Raw genomic sequence first — 13,947 nt, forward strand, 5'->3', positions numbered from 1 at the left:
ACACAAGAAAGCCAGATCTCATAGATAACTTTTGGAAATAGAAGCAGTGCTGCTCTAAAAATAAATAAAAACAGAGCAAATATATATATATATACACTCTAATTAACAGTGGAGAGAATGAATTTGCTGTTGGGTCAGAAAAAAAAAAGCTTTCTCCTAACTAAATGGGCAGAAGAAGATCGAACAAACAACACTAAAACGAACCTAAACCTTAAAATGGGAAAAACTTAAGAGTAAAATAATTTTTTTACCGTACTAAATACAGAGAAAAAAAATAACAAGGCTATGTTTGGATAAGAAGAATAAGAAGAAATATAAAAATAATTTTTTCTTTATCATTTATAAATGAAGAAAAATTAAGAGAGAAAAAATAAATAATAAAAAAAATACTTTCATTCTCTTTAATTTAAAAAATAATGAAAATAAAATTATAATTATACCGCTACACTTTTTGTAATTATAAACAAAAAGGTAAACTAAATATTTTACTGATTAAAAAGTTATTCTCCCCTCTCTTTTTTCCTGCAATGTTTAAAGATTTTTTCTAAAGTTTTATTCTTCTATTTTCTTTCTCCCCTAACAAAGTTCCTGAACAGCATGCTAGAGTTTCGGCATTCGGGTGTTGGGTGTTGACTGTTGAGTAGTTTTTTTTTTTTTCCACAAGTCTGAGATCTGGGAAAAGTAAAAAAAAAGGAATTAAGTAAAGAAAAAGAAAACAAAAGTGAAAAATGGGAGAGAGAGGAATTACTGAATAATAAAAAAAAGAGAAATGAAGTGTCATTGATTGGATCAATTCCCACCTGAGTATTTGTCTGTGGTAGTGGACTTGTGACCCAAAACCCATCCTCTCTTTCTCTTTCAAGCTTCAATCTTTTACTTCAACTCTCACTCTCTGTCTTTCCATTTTCTCTGTCTTTTTCTCATCACACTTTCTCTATTCCTTGTTTGCTTTCCTGGAAGGAAATCGAATTTCTAAACTTTGTTGGGTTTTTCTTGGAGGTCTGAAAGGTTAATCAAAGGTGCTTCTTTTGTTCCTCTTTTTGTTTTTTCTTTCCCCCTGTGAATGATAGTTTTTGGGTTTTTCTCATAGGTTTTGTTTTTGTTCCTGAGAAATTGTCAATTTATCTCAAATTTTGTTGTTGGGTTTTAATTTATTTGTTAAATCATGATGTATTTCTTTTTTCCAATTTTTTTGCAGGTACTCTTCTAATCCTATAATTGCGTCTTAGCAGATGATTAGAGACTTTGGAGTTATGAAATCTCAAAGAGTTGCAGAGAAGTGCTTAGATTCACAATTATGGCATGTTTGTGCTGGTGGTATGGTCCAAATGCCTCCTGTGAACTCCAAAGTGTTCTACTTTCCTCAGGGGCATGCCGAACATGCCCAAGGAAATGTAGATTTTTCTCATTGCAAGGTTCCTGCAATGATCCCTTGCAAGGTATCTGCCATCAAATACTTGGCAGATCCTGAAACTGATGAGGTTTTTGCAAAAATTAGGCTCAACCCTTTGAGTGAGAGGGATGTGTTTTGCTTGGAAGACAGCAGTGATGGTGGATTGTTTGATGGAACGGCTTCTCCGGAGAAGCCTGCTTCCTTCGCCAAGACATTGACTCAATCTGATGCTAATAATGGTGGTGGGTTCTCTGTGCCTCGTTATTGCGCTGAGACTATATTTCCAAGGTTGGATTATAGTGCTGAGCCTCCTGTGCAGACCATTCTTGTCAAGGATGTGCATGGTGAGACTTGGAAGTTTAGGCATATCTATAGAGGGACTCCTCGACGGCATCTCTTGACTACTGGGTGGAGTAATTTTGTTAACCAGAAGAAACTTGTAGCTGGGGATTCTATTGTGTTTTTGAGGGCGGAAAATGGAGATCTTTGTGTGGGGATTCGACGCGCCAAGAGAGGGATTGGTGGTGGAAATGAGTATCCATCTGGGTGGAATGCTTTTGGTGGTTATTCAGGGTTTTTGAGGGAAGATGAGAACAAATTAATGAGAAGAAATGGTGATGGTGATATGAAGGGGAAAGTGAAGGCTGAATCTGTTATTCAGGCTGCAACCCTTGCAGCCAATTGGCAGCCCTTTGAGGTTGTCTACTATCCAAGAGCAAGTACTCCAGAATTTTTTGTTAAGGCCTCAGCTGTGAGGGCTGCAATGCAGATTCAGTGGTGTCCAGGAATGAGATTCAAAATGGCTTTTGAGACAGAGGATTCATCTAGGATTAGCTGGTTTATGGGAACTATATCTTCTGTTCAGGTTGCTGATCCCATCCGTTGGCCTAGCTCTCCGTGGCGACTACTGCAGGTACTTTATATCCTGATTTAGCTTTTAGAAATTGTGTTATTTATAGATCTTTTATGCCTTGAATCTCCTTAGTTTGAACTTCTTACTGATTCAATTCATTGTCACTTGGGCACATATTTTTCTGTCTTTAATGGGACAAATTTTGGTGATACATGATACTGTTGTTGTGATCTGCATTTTCTACCTGCAAATCTGAAACATTCTTCACTGCTCCATCATATTAATTTCCTGAAAATTTTTTTATTAGTCTAATTCTTTGGTAACTCATGCTAATGCTTCCTTGTGATTCTTTGTTTAACCCAAGAACTTAGTTTCAGATAAACTGCTGTTTTCAGAGTGGACTTGTTGATCTGTGGATATCCATATCATTCATATGACTTCTCAAAAGTACTGATTGGTGATAATTATTATAATTGCATAGGTGTTTGCATTGAATCATCTTAATAAGTTATAGCCTGTTATCCAGTGTACCTTTCTGAATATATGGTTCAAAAACCTAATCATTAGTGAAATGTGCTTGCAAGGGTATTGCCACTGAAGGCATGATTAAGATTTTTGGCAAATAGGGTTTTCTTTGTCAGATTACTGAGTTGTGTAAATTATGAGGACGTTGGCTCACTGCTTTGGATTTAATTCACATAATTTGCGTTTTGAGGTTGAGCTGATCATTTTCACAATAAATTTATTGCCTTTGTGCAGTTTTACATTACTTGATTCTGAATATAACTTCCTTTCTAAATATCATTTTCTAATGAATATCATCTTTCAGGTATCATGGGACGAGCCAGATTTACTCCAAAATGTAAAACGTGTTAGCCCATGGCTGGTTGAATTGGTATCAAACATGCCTGCCATTCATCTCTCGCCCTTCTCACCTCCAAGAAAAAAGTTGAGGCTTCCACAACCCCACGACTTTTCCCTAATCAGCCAATTTCCAGTGCCATCATTTACTGGCAACCCCCTCAGTTCGAACAGTCCCTTATGCTGTGTCTCAGATAACATTCCTGCAGGCATACAGGGAGCCAGGCATGCTCAATTTGAATTATCTTCAGCAGATCTCCACTTCAACAAACTACAGTCAGGTCTGTTTCCGGTTGGTTTTCATAAGCTTAATCATGCTGCACCAACTTCTAGAATTCCCAGTCACAACTTCATGGGCATTACTGAAAGCAATGAGAGTTTATCGTGCTTGTTAACAATGGGAAATCCCACACTAAGCTCAAAGGAAAACAGTGAAACTAAGGAACCACACATCTTATTGTTTGGTCAGCTCATTTTCACAGAACAGCAGGGTTCTCAAAGATTTTCTGGTGATACAAACGGAAATAGTTCTTCAGATGGAAATCCAGAGAAGACAACAAATTTTTCTGATGGATCAGTTTCTGTATTTCATCAGACTGGTCTGCAGGAAAATTCTTCAGATGAAGGATCTCCCAGGTATGGAGATCACTGGAAAACTAGTCTTGGCTTGGAGACCGGTCATTGCAAGGTGTTCTTGGAATCAGAAGATGTGGGTCGAACTCTTGACCTCTCGGTTGTTGGTTCATATGAAGAACTGTATGGCAAGTTGGAAAACATGTTTGGCATTGAGAATTCAGATATGCCAGGCTGTGTGCTTTACCGAGATGCGGCCGGTGCCATAAAACACACAGGAGATGAACCCTTTAGGTAATTTCTTGTAAACTCTGTTTTCTATTCCTTATTTTTTCTTTATTCTACTTATCTTTTGGTTTGCTTCTGTGTTATAAAGTTGGCTAAGAGATTTCATTTCTGATATTCATGGCAGTGAGTTTTTGAAGACAGCAAGGAGGTTAACCATTCTGTCAGATTCAGGCAGTGACAACATAGGGAGATAGAGAACCAGAAACTTTCTGTCAAATGTACAGTTTGTGAACCCTTTCTTTTAATTGTAGCTTTAAACTTATTTTGTTAATTGGAAGCTGTGGGAGAAGCCCATTTCATCCAATTTTGCAACTTTGTAGTTCATATCCTTTTGTAGAACAGCTTAACTTGCTTTCTCATGAAATGAATTCAGTATTATTTCAATTGGTGAAGCCTGATCTCAGCATGCAAAGCTTTTGGTCTTAACTTTCTTATTTGTTATAAAATGACACATTAGAAATGCATTCCTTTTGTTAGAAGATTGTCAAACTTGTATCTTGAAACCCTTACTACAAGATTGGATTCACAGCAGATGTCTGCCCACAACCTGGGAAATGTATCTTGTCTGGAATTGTATATTTAGAGAATCATGCATTTCTGTAATGCAACTGTTTCCATGCTTTGGACTTGGATACAATTGTCAGAAATGGATGCATATCTTTACGTCTTACTTGCCAACCTCTAAATTGAAAATATAGAGATATGAATCTAAACTTAGAGACAGATGCTTGGATATATTATATGAAATAAACTACAATAAAAAAATATAAAGTTATATATTAATAATTATAATTTAAGTAGATGATTAAATACAATGAAATATATCATTCAAAATATACTCAAATGATTATTTTTATTTGAATACATACTCTTTTGACTACACGAATATGTTTGGACGCATATTTCATGTCATATTCTATAAAGTGTCGTGTTGAGACGGATAGAAGTGTTGTGTTGAAATGGATACGGCATGACAAAATGAAGAGTCGGACCATAAGAGTGAGTCGGACTATAAGAGTTTTCATACATATAAAAACAGAGAAAAAACAGAAAGCTCTTCTCCACAAGAACACTTATGCCTTAAAATGGGTTTTGAGAATAAGATTTTTTTTTTCCACATTCTATGATTTGTTTAGATCTAGATTTGTGTTTTTTTACCTGAGCTGAGGGTACAAGAAAGAAAACAGAAAAGAGTTGGATCTTGCTGTGAACAGAACATGAAGATTCCAAGAATTTCTGGTAATGTCATGACACGATGGATCAACCAGCCAGGTATTGAAGATCCTAACATGGAACATATGCCAATAAAAAATTGTTTATAAGTCAAATCAAATACTAATTCAGGGTCTAAGTTATACTTAATAATTTAATGCCTCTCACTAATGCATGCCAATTAAAATATGTCCATCTGGTACACATTGTCAGAGACATTTATGACAAGCAACTTGCTGTTTTTGAAAGCAAGTTCCAGCAACACAAGTTTGTTAGTAACCCCATTACCTTGTCTTATGATGTTAATATGTATTTTGCATTCTAAGATCCAAAAAATGGAGTTTACAGGGGATGTGTAAGCTTGGCTGGTGACGAAAACTTTCCTTCCTTTTATTTCTTTTTTTTTGTCTGCTAGTGACGTTTAACCGCTTTTTTGCTATAATGTCACCTATCTTTATAACTCAGAGTTTCTCTCCACGCCAGGCGGGTCATCAGACTAGACTTGTCTTGTACGGCCCATTCGCGTGGTCCGTCTGGTCTGCTTCACTTTACCGGACTGGAATACGCAGCGTGTGATTGGTTTTACTTAAATTAGGTCTAATGAATTTTGGATCAGCGTTCTTCTTTAGAGTCTGACCTTACTCTCAAATGTGGAAAGTTCAGCAGTCATCGGTATTCAAAGAGTTCATGCCCTATTCTCTCTCTGTATATTTTTGCACTCCTAAATTTTATGATGAACTTGTAATGTTATTTCTAGGGATTAATGATAAATTTTCCTTTTGAAATGCATCTTAATCCCGGAAATGGAGAGCTCAAAATTTTCCAAGCATTGAACCGGTATATAAGCCGCAAAAATTGAGGCATAGGAGATCGGGATTTGAATCGTCATTAAGATTTTTTTTTTAAACCATGGTTAAGAGCTTCCAAGTCAAAGTAGCCACCTTTGGTTTTGTTATTTATTGTTTCTTTATTAAACGTTTTTATAAATAAAAATTACACTGAGCAGACAAAGATTCGTAACTCATGGAATGGCATGCTACCCCAAAGCTGCCTTGTCTTCACAATCTCTTTATCTTATTTCTAATTTTGCATTTGACTTCAAATATTTGCAATCTTATTAATTACTATTTTCTTGGGATTCCAACCAATGGAACGTTGCATAATTAAAATAATGGGTATTAAGAAATAAAAGAAATTTATTAATTTATAATTATTTTTTTTTAAAATGAGAGAAATATCATTAATTCAAAACTATCAAAAAAACTATATGAAGAGGAGAGAAACCCAAACTTCTTGACCTAACTCAGAATGAGCCGATATTATTAGAATATACGCGATATCATTCGCAGATCTGTGAATAAAATCACATTTTGCTTATTCATAATTGCATATAAGCAATTTACAATTTTAAATCAGAAGACCAAAAGGTGATAGATCATCTAACAAAACATTGTTAATAGACACAATAAGAAACTGAGCATCCGATTTAAAAAGAATTTGATCACATCCACACTTTTTAATCCAGCTCAACGCTTCTCGAAAAATCATTGTCTCAATGCACTTAACCTCCATCTGACTGCAAAAATAGTTTGCTTTAAAATAAACATATTATTAATTTTTTATAATATTAAAATTATGTAAAAGGGAAGTGCACATTGAGCTAATAATTTAATAAGTAAATGCTTAATTGCTCATTTGTTGAATGGAGAAAGATGATAAAAAAAAAAAAAAATTAAGGGCTGAGTTCCGAGATCACGTGCGGCCAGACATGAAGAATGTGTCATGTCTGATGGTTTTTGGGGTCAAACCGTGTGGCTTGCTTCTGGGAGTTTTAATCGCCACTGTTTCACATCTTCATTCAAAGCCTCCACTCCATATACGTTTGACTTTTCTTTTTCTTTTTATCACATATAACTTTTTTTTATCACATCTCCCTTCGGAGAGATGTCTTTAAACGGTTGCGACCAATAGAAAAAACTTAATAAAAAATAAAATTAAAATTTTATTGATATATTATTATTATAATATTTTAAAATTTTATTGGTATTAATTTATCATAAATCAATTACAAATTAATGTAATTATTATTTTAATTAAAAAATGATATGATTGAAAATAAATTAAAATATAAAAAATATTGTTATGGGAGAAAGAGAGTTGTTGAAAGAAAATGGGTTGGAGACGACAAAGCATTGAATTTGAGAAGTGTTTTTTGTGATAAATTTAGAGAACGAGATCCAAGAAATCCCTTGATTTGCTGAAGGGTCAACTTCCCTCAGTCACACAACTGAAAAATCAAATTTTTGTCATGGGAATTGGAACTCTCTAAACCCTATCTCTTTATTGTCTATCCCATCCAACATAAACTTTGAACAACGTAAAATTCACTTTTTATAAAATTTAATTTTATTTTTAAATAAATTTTTTATTTAACTTATAAATTTTACATTACTAATACACTAGTCTCTATATTTTTAAAAATTTATTAATTACTAATAAATTTTCTACATTAAAAACTAAGAGTAATTTTTTTAAAATTAATTACTAATAAAATTATTTTATCATAAATAACATTTTAACATTTGAATTTAATGAATTTATTAATAAATTAGTTACTATTTATATTTCTGTGTTTCATTTCATTATTATTATTTTAAATTTTATTATATTAATTAATGCAAATTAAAATTAAAATTAAATTTATTTTATTTTTCTTTAATTAATAAAGATTGATTTTAATAAAAATTTTAAATATCTCAAAATTAAAAATATAAAATACTTTCATAATTTATTTTAAAAAAAGAGTTTAATATATTTATATTTAAAATATTTAATAATTAATTAAGAAAATGTAATTTTGCATTATTTGATAAATTTTTGTTACGAAAGTAATAATATTTATTTATATTGAAATAATTTTTTTTATTTATGTCATATTTATATGGAAACAATAATTAAAAAAATGTAGCATTATTTATAAAATAATATTCTGTTATTAATAATGAAAATTTTTATTATTTCTGTTTCTATCAAATATTTAATAATTTATTTTAAAAATCAATATTTATATTTCTAAAATTAATTTCCACTATCATCTAACTAATTATCTAAAAAATCTTAACAAATAGATTAATAATTCATTTATTCATTATAGCTAATTAAAATTTTTTAGAACTCTTATTTTGACAAAGAGATTTTTTAAATTTTAAATATAAATAATCAAATTAAATAATGAACATATTATATAATTGATAATAAAATTTAATAATAAATTTTATTAAAATAAAATAATTTAATTATTAATTAATTAAACATAGAAAAATGTAAAAAAGAGAGAATATATATAATTATAGCAATTTATAATAACAAGTCTTTCAAGTCTGCGTCGCACCTTTTATATTCGCTATACTATTTTTAATATATTTTAAAAATTTTGAAATATGTAAGCTAATTTAAATTCGATTCTATTATTCATATATTATATTATTTAAAATTATTTTTCCTTCAAAAATCTAAATTATCCCCAATTGAATAAATTTATTCATATGTCATGATAAGTTAATGTTGTGAGCTCCATTCCCTATAATCATTTCTCGATTGGTTGTTTGATAATTATTTTTATCATATATATTGATAACCTCCAGATCTTTCCTAGCCCAGGAGTAAGGTCGGGTCCAAAAGAAGGCCACAGGTCCAAAACCCATCAGATCATACGCTCGAGAGGCGGCTCGACTTCACGAGCCTGGGCCGGCAACCCAGGGTGATCCGAATCAAATATGAGCACAAGCCCCATAAGGGAGTAGGCCCAATGTAATACCCGGCTAAACCCGGCATCGGAATTCTTACCGTCCGGTGGGATTCAAGGATGTCAGAGGTTTCCTGAGGGTAGAGTGAAGGTTTGCTAAAATGTTTTAAAGTATTTTACCGATTTGATTCATAAAAGAGTTAAGTGTTGAGGAGAAGTGGCCTAAGGAGTTTCTGTCATGTTCGGCCCCCGAATGTTAAGTTCGGCCGCCGAACGTGATAAAGTTTCGGCCCCCGAAGGTTATGTTCGGCCCCCGAAAGTTGCATGGTTTTGCATGCAGTTTCGACAGCCGAAGCTGAGGTGGTCGGTTAGTTGTGCACACTCCTCAGTCCGTGGTTTGGCCAGGTGTTCACCTCCAGATCATGACCAGAGGTTTGGCCACGTCTCCCTTGACTCATCTGCAAGCTTTAATCAGCTTATGCAGAGGGTTGGTCTTTTGCAAAGGGGTTGAACGTTTTTGAGAGAAAAGAAGAGGTGTGAGGGTTTGACGCTTTGGAGGAGGAGTTGCTGAGTTGGCTGTTCCTCTTCTGTTTTCAAGAGGTAAGGGAAGTCTTTAAACTTGTTTTAATGATTTATACCAGCTTTTAAAAAGGGTAAGGGGAGAGTTATGTATATAGGGTTAGTTTTGATGTTTAATGGTGTAAGTATGTATATGTGTGATAGTTGCTGTTTTGTTGGGGTTCGTAGGTAGTTTTGGACCCCTTGGTTCATATACCTGAGTATATGTGAGTGAAGGAGGAGGTATGCATGTATGGAGTGGGGTTGGTGCTTGGCAGGCTTGTTCATGCACGCAGCTGAGTTCTGGATGAACTCAGGTTCGGCCGCCGAAGGGAGGATTCGGCCGCCGAACCCCTTGTGGAGGCAGTTTCGGCTGCCTAAGGTTGCTTCCGAAAGAATGGACTTTCGGCTCTGTCATGCACATTCGGCCGCCGAAGGTGCTCTGTCCAGCCTTCTTTTGCATGTTTATGTGATTGTTTGCAGAGTTTCAGAGAGGATTATAGGGGATTGTTTAAGAGTTGATAAGAGTATGTTTGACACCTCATTCGAGTCCATTTGTGTAGGATTGGACCCGACAGTTCAGGGAGGTCGTCAGGATTAGCAGTTGCAGCGTCAGTCAGGTTTCTGCTTGAGGAGCAGAGGTGAGTAGAACTAAACGTAATCTTTTTATTAAAGAAACAGAATGCTTTTCAGCATAGTTCATGCATCATGACTGTTATGATTTATAGTAGGGTGAGTTGCATTAGAATCACGAAGTTGTTGCATTGTCTTATTCAGTGATAGTGGGAATTGGACCAAGGCGACAGCAATAGCCCTTAGAGGGAATTTTGAGGTCATGTCTAATTCCAGATGATTGGACCCAGGCGACATCAATAGCCCGTCGAGGGAGTTTTGAAGTCATGTCCAATCAATGATGTGGAATGTATGAGTTGTGTTGCATTTTCATAAAAGATGTGTATGAATGAACTATTTTCAGTGTTTCTACTCACTGGGCTTTAGAAGCTCATCCCTTTCCCTTAATCCCAGTTTTGCAGGTTCAGTATAGCAGGGAAAGTCAGCAACAGCAGAGTGGTGACTAGAAGACTGCATGTGTAATAGCCTAGTATGGACATGATGTAAATCAAAGAAATATATGTAAAGGCATGTAATAGCTAGTAAGTCAGTATGATATGGTTTAGAATGTGCTTTGCCTCGTGTTTGCTTGTCCCTTGTATATGCATGTATCCTGTTTTCAGTTTCTTGAGGAGAACTGTGTCAAACCAGACTTACTCAATGTTGTGTTTCAAAAACCCAGTGAAGGATAACTGTGAGGGAAGATAGGGTTTCATTCCCTTGACCCAAGACCAGTGCAAAGGAAAGACCAGGTTTGATTCCTGTGATCCACAGAGTAGACCACTAGAGAAGACCAGGTTTGATTCCTGTGACTCTATGGTAGCCAAGTTAACTTATGATATGCTGACCCTTACAGAGTGGGTTCTATGCTGCAGAGCGCATAGGGTATGGAGGTTACTTGGTAAAGCATCACTGGTATATTATAGATAGCCCGAGGGCTAGTTCAGATTAGTATATCTGAGCATTTTGGTTCATATGATTGGACCTACAGAGAGTGTTTTGAAAGGTTAAGTCTGGTTGTTTAAAAGCAAAGTTTTAACAGTTAATAGTCCAGTCGGATCATGTATGGGATTTTCACAGGTACACAGAGTTCAGGATAGGCTTACTACGGGTCTAGGCGGCCTTAAGCCGATCTGGATCCTAGTGCCGAGCGGTTCGGACCGTTACAAAGAGGGTACCGGTTTCCGGGCTGTTACACCCAATCACTCACCAGCCCTACCCGCATGCGCTCTGGAGAGCATTAAATGGCCGTTACGCATGGAGCATGTGCCTGACACGCCCGTACGTACGGGCCTGAGTGACAAGGACATGAAGCACTATATACTGGGGGGTCTTATCTTGCAAGGGGGTATCTTCTTCTTTTTCTTCTCGTGCCTGGACTCCATTTTTATTTTTCTCTGCAACTCTTGTCTAAGGACACGACTCTTATTCAGTAAACCTGACTTGAACGTCGGAGGGTCTCCGCCGGGGTATCCTCGGAGGACCCCTGACCCCCTTTTTTCCTTGATTTGCAGGTCCTTTCCTCAAAGAAAACATGGAGAGACCCATTTGACAGACCCATCAGAAAGCCCAAAAAGGAATCAGATCCATATAACAGGGGACGAGGGAGAACCAGATCTATCGGATATGGAGCCCAGGGAGATTTAGAGTTATCAAATGGCGCCGTCTGTGGGAAACGAAAGAGATTTTACTATCTCAAAAGTTTTCAGATCCACCCATTGAGATCCACATAAGGTACGAAAGTTTGAGCAGATAACCCAGCTGAAAAGAAGGGTTCATTGTGCTAAAGAATATTTTGATGGTATTTCAAATAATTTATTTCAATATTTATTAGATTTTATTACGGTTGATTTTTTCTTTGAAACCTGGTGAAGCAAAACTTCAGAGCGAGTAATATATGTATTTGTTGAAATTATGAGGTCCGCTATATACATATTAAAAAAAAAAAAAGAAGGCGAGAGAAAGAGAAGAGGAGTCTGTGAGAAAAAAAGGAGGTCGGAGCCGTGTTTAGCAAGACAGAAAGAAACTCGGCAAATCCGACGACCACAGCGATAGATTGCTCATTGAGGTCGGACCCGTGCGCGAGCTTGAATGTGATCGAGGTCAGAGCCGTGTTTGAGATCGGGCTCACATTTCAGGTCGGATAAAAATGATCGTCGCGTCCAGTTGCCGCTCTTGGCTGTGGTTCTCGTAATGCAGGAGGTCGGAGCCGTGTTTAGCAAGACAGAAAGGAACTCGGCAAATCCGACGACCACAGCGATAGATTGCTCGTTGAGGTCAGATCCATGTTCGAAATTAGATTCGTGGTCAAGGTCGAAGCCGTGTTTGAGGTTGGACTCGCATGTCAGGACAGATGGAAAGCATCGGGGCGACAGGGAGACAATACAAAATTATCAGATGTCCAAACTAATCGAAGAAGAGATTCGGGTTATACGTGTTGGCCAGCTTGAAGACGGCAAAATGCATGAGGTCGGCGCGATGCAGAAATGGACCGGATAGATAGACGTGATGGTGCCACAGACACGTCGACCTGAGGAGGAAGTTGCTGGTCTGGTCGAGCTCCAACAAGTGAGGTCGATGCAACGAGTCCTCCCAGATCTACTCTTTGTCTCCGTCTAAAGCTTCCATAGAGAAGGAAGGAAACAAAGCTCAGTTATATATAGAGGAAGGAAGTAGGCAGGATTTCGCTTTGCTTCATGGAGGAGAAGCTAATTGACAGGCTCGAATCGGCGGTGGCGCGGCTAGAGGCGTTGTCTACGTCGGCCTTCAGGGACCACAGAGTTTCGGACTTTAGTGGAGCTGATGTGACCATCGATCCATCAATTGTGGCATTTGACGATCTATTGGGACAGCTCTTTGGTAGGGTTTTGGCTGCGGATGAGAAGATTGGTGGACAGGTATTGGAGGTTACAAAGATTGCGCAATAAGCTTTTAGTGTTCAGAAGGAGCTTCTCATTAAGGCTAAGCAAACTCAGAAACTTGATTTTGCGGGATTGGCTGAATTTCTCAAGCCATTTGAAATCTGCTGCGGACGGTCTAACAGCTCTAGCATGGATTGCTTATATAGGGAAAGATTTGGTATGGGCATGCCTATCGCACATGTTGAAGAGAGTCTTTTACGCTACTTTCATTTATTGTTTTGTAGTTATTTTTTATTACAGAATTATAAAGTGTAAATAATACTTATACTTTTCACAATATTTTACATGTTCAAGCATAGTATTTTATAAATTGTTCATCTGAAGTATGAAACTAAGTGACATGTGCGACATATTATTTATTGATGAATATTATTGAATTAACAATGAGTATTCTCGTTATATACGCTCTGTGCAAGCTCTTATTTTGCAGAAAAATTCAGAAAAATGAACAAGACCTCAGTTAGGCACAAAACCAGCTGAGATGACGAAGCGACAGTAAGGCCAATGAGCCTGAATCTTACCCAAGACCTCAGTTAGACACAAAACCAGCTGAGATGACGAAGCGACAGTAAGGCCAATGAGCCTGAACCTTGCGCAAGACCTCCTAAGGGAGCAAAGAAGGCCGGCGGGATCACAAAGATCTCCCCGGAACAAAAACGGCCGGTGAGGATCTTAAAAGACCTCTCGGAGCACGAAGACCGGGATCCCCTAAAACTCCCGGGAAAACAAAGAAGACTGGGATCCCCTAGAACTCCCGGAAAAACAAAATAAAAACGGCCGGTGAGGATCTTAAAAGACCTCCCGGAGCACGAAGACCGGGATCCCCTAGAACTCCCGGGAAAACAAAGAAGACCGGGATCCCCTAGAACTCCCGGGAAAACAAAACAAAAACGGCCGGCAAAGATCTCCAAGATCTCCCGGAGCAACAAAG

General features: G+C 36.7%; 1 protein-coding gene across 2 annotated transcripts; it reads left to right on the plus strand.

The window, feature by feature from the left end:
- The first annotated feature begins 807 nt into the window (after positions 1–807).
- LOC110618394 (auxin response factor 18) lies at positions 808–4,352 on the plus strand. 2 transcript variants are annotated; one of them, XM_021761515.2, is made up of 4 exons: positions 808–1,019; positions 1,199–2,306; positions 3,076–3,974; positions 4,093–4,352. In XM_021761515.2, exons 2-4 carry the CDS (start codon positions 1,233–1,235, stop codon positions 4,160–4,162), a joined length of 2,043 nt encoding a protein of 680 aa, XP_021617207.1. In that variant the 5' UTR covers positions 808–1,019; positions 1,199–1,232; the 3' UTR covers positions 4,163–4,352. The 2 variants fall into 2 exon arrangements, with proteins under 2 accessions (XP_021617207.1, XP_043814573.1); XM_043958638.1 differs by having other exon boundaries at positions 809–1,019; positions 1,233–2,306.
- The last annotated feature ends 9,595 nt before the right edge of the window (positions 4,353–13,947 follow it).

This window comes from Manihot esculenta, chromosome 7, assembly GCF_001659605.2.
Source record: "Manihot esculenta cultivar AM560-2 chromosome 7, M.esculenta_v8, whole genome shotgun sequence".
In the NCBI taxonomy this organism is placed as follows: Eukaryota; Viridiplantae; Streptophyta; class Magnoliopsida; order Malpighiales; family Euphorbiaceae; genus Manihot; species Manihot esculenta.

Bases quoted from the DNA above. Each gene is read 5' to 3' on its own strand.
- LOC110618394 (XM_021761515.2), top strand. From the start codon at position 1,233: ATGATTAGAGACTTTGGAGTTATGAAATCTCAAAGAGTTGCAGAGAAG. The intron at 2,307-3,075 runs GTACTTTATATC...ATCATCTTTCAG, and splicing joins CTCCGTGGCGACTACTGCAG to GTATCATGGGACGAGCCAGA. The intron at 3,975-4,092 runs GTAATTTCTTGT...TATTCATGGCAG, and splicing joins ACAGGAGATGAACCCTTTAG to TGAGTTTTTGAAGACAGCAA.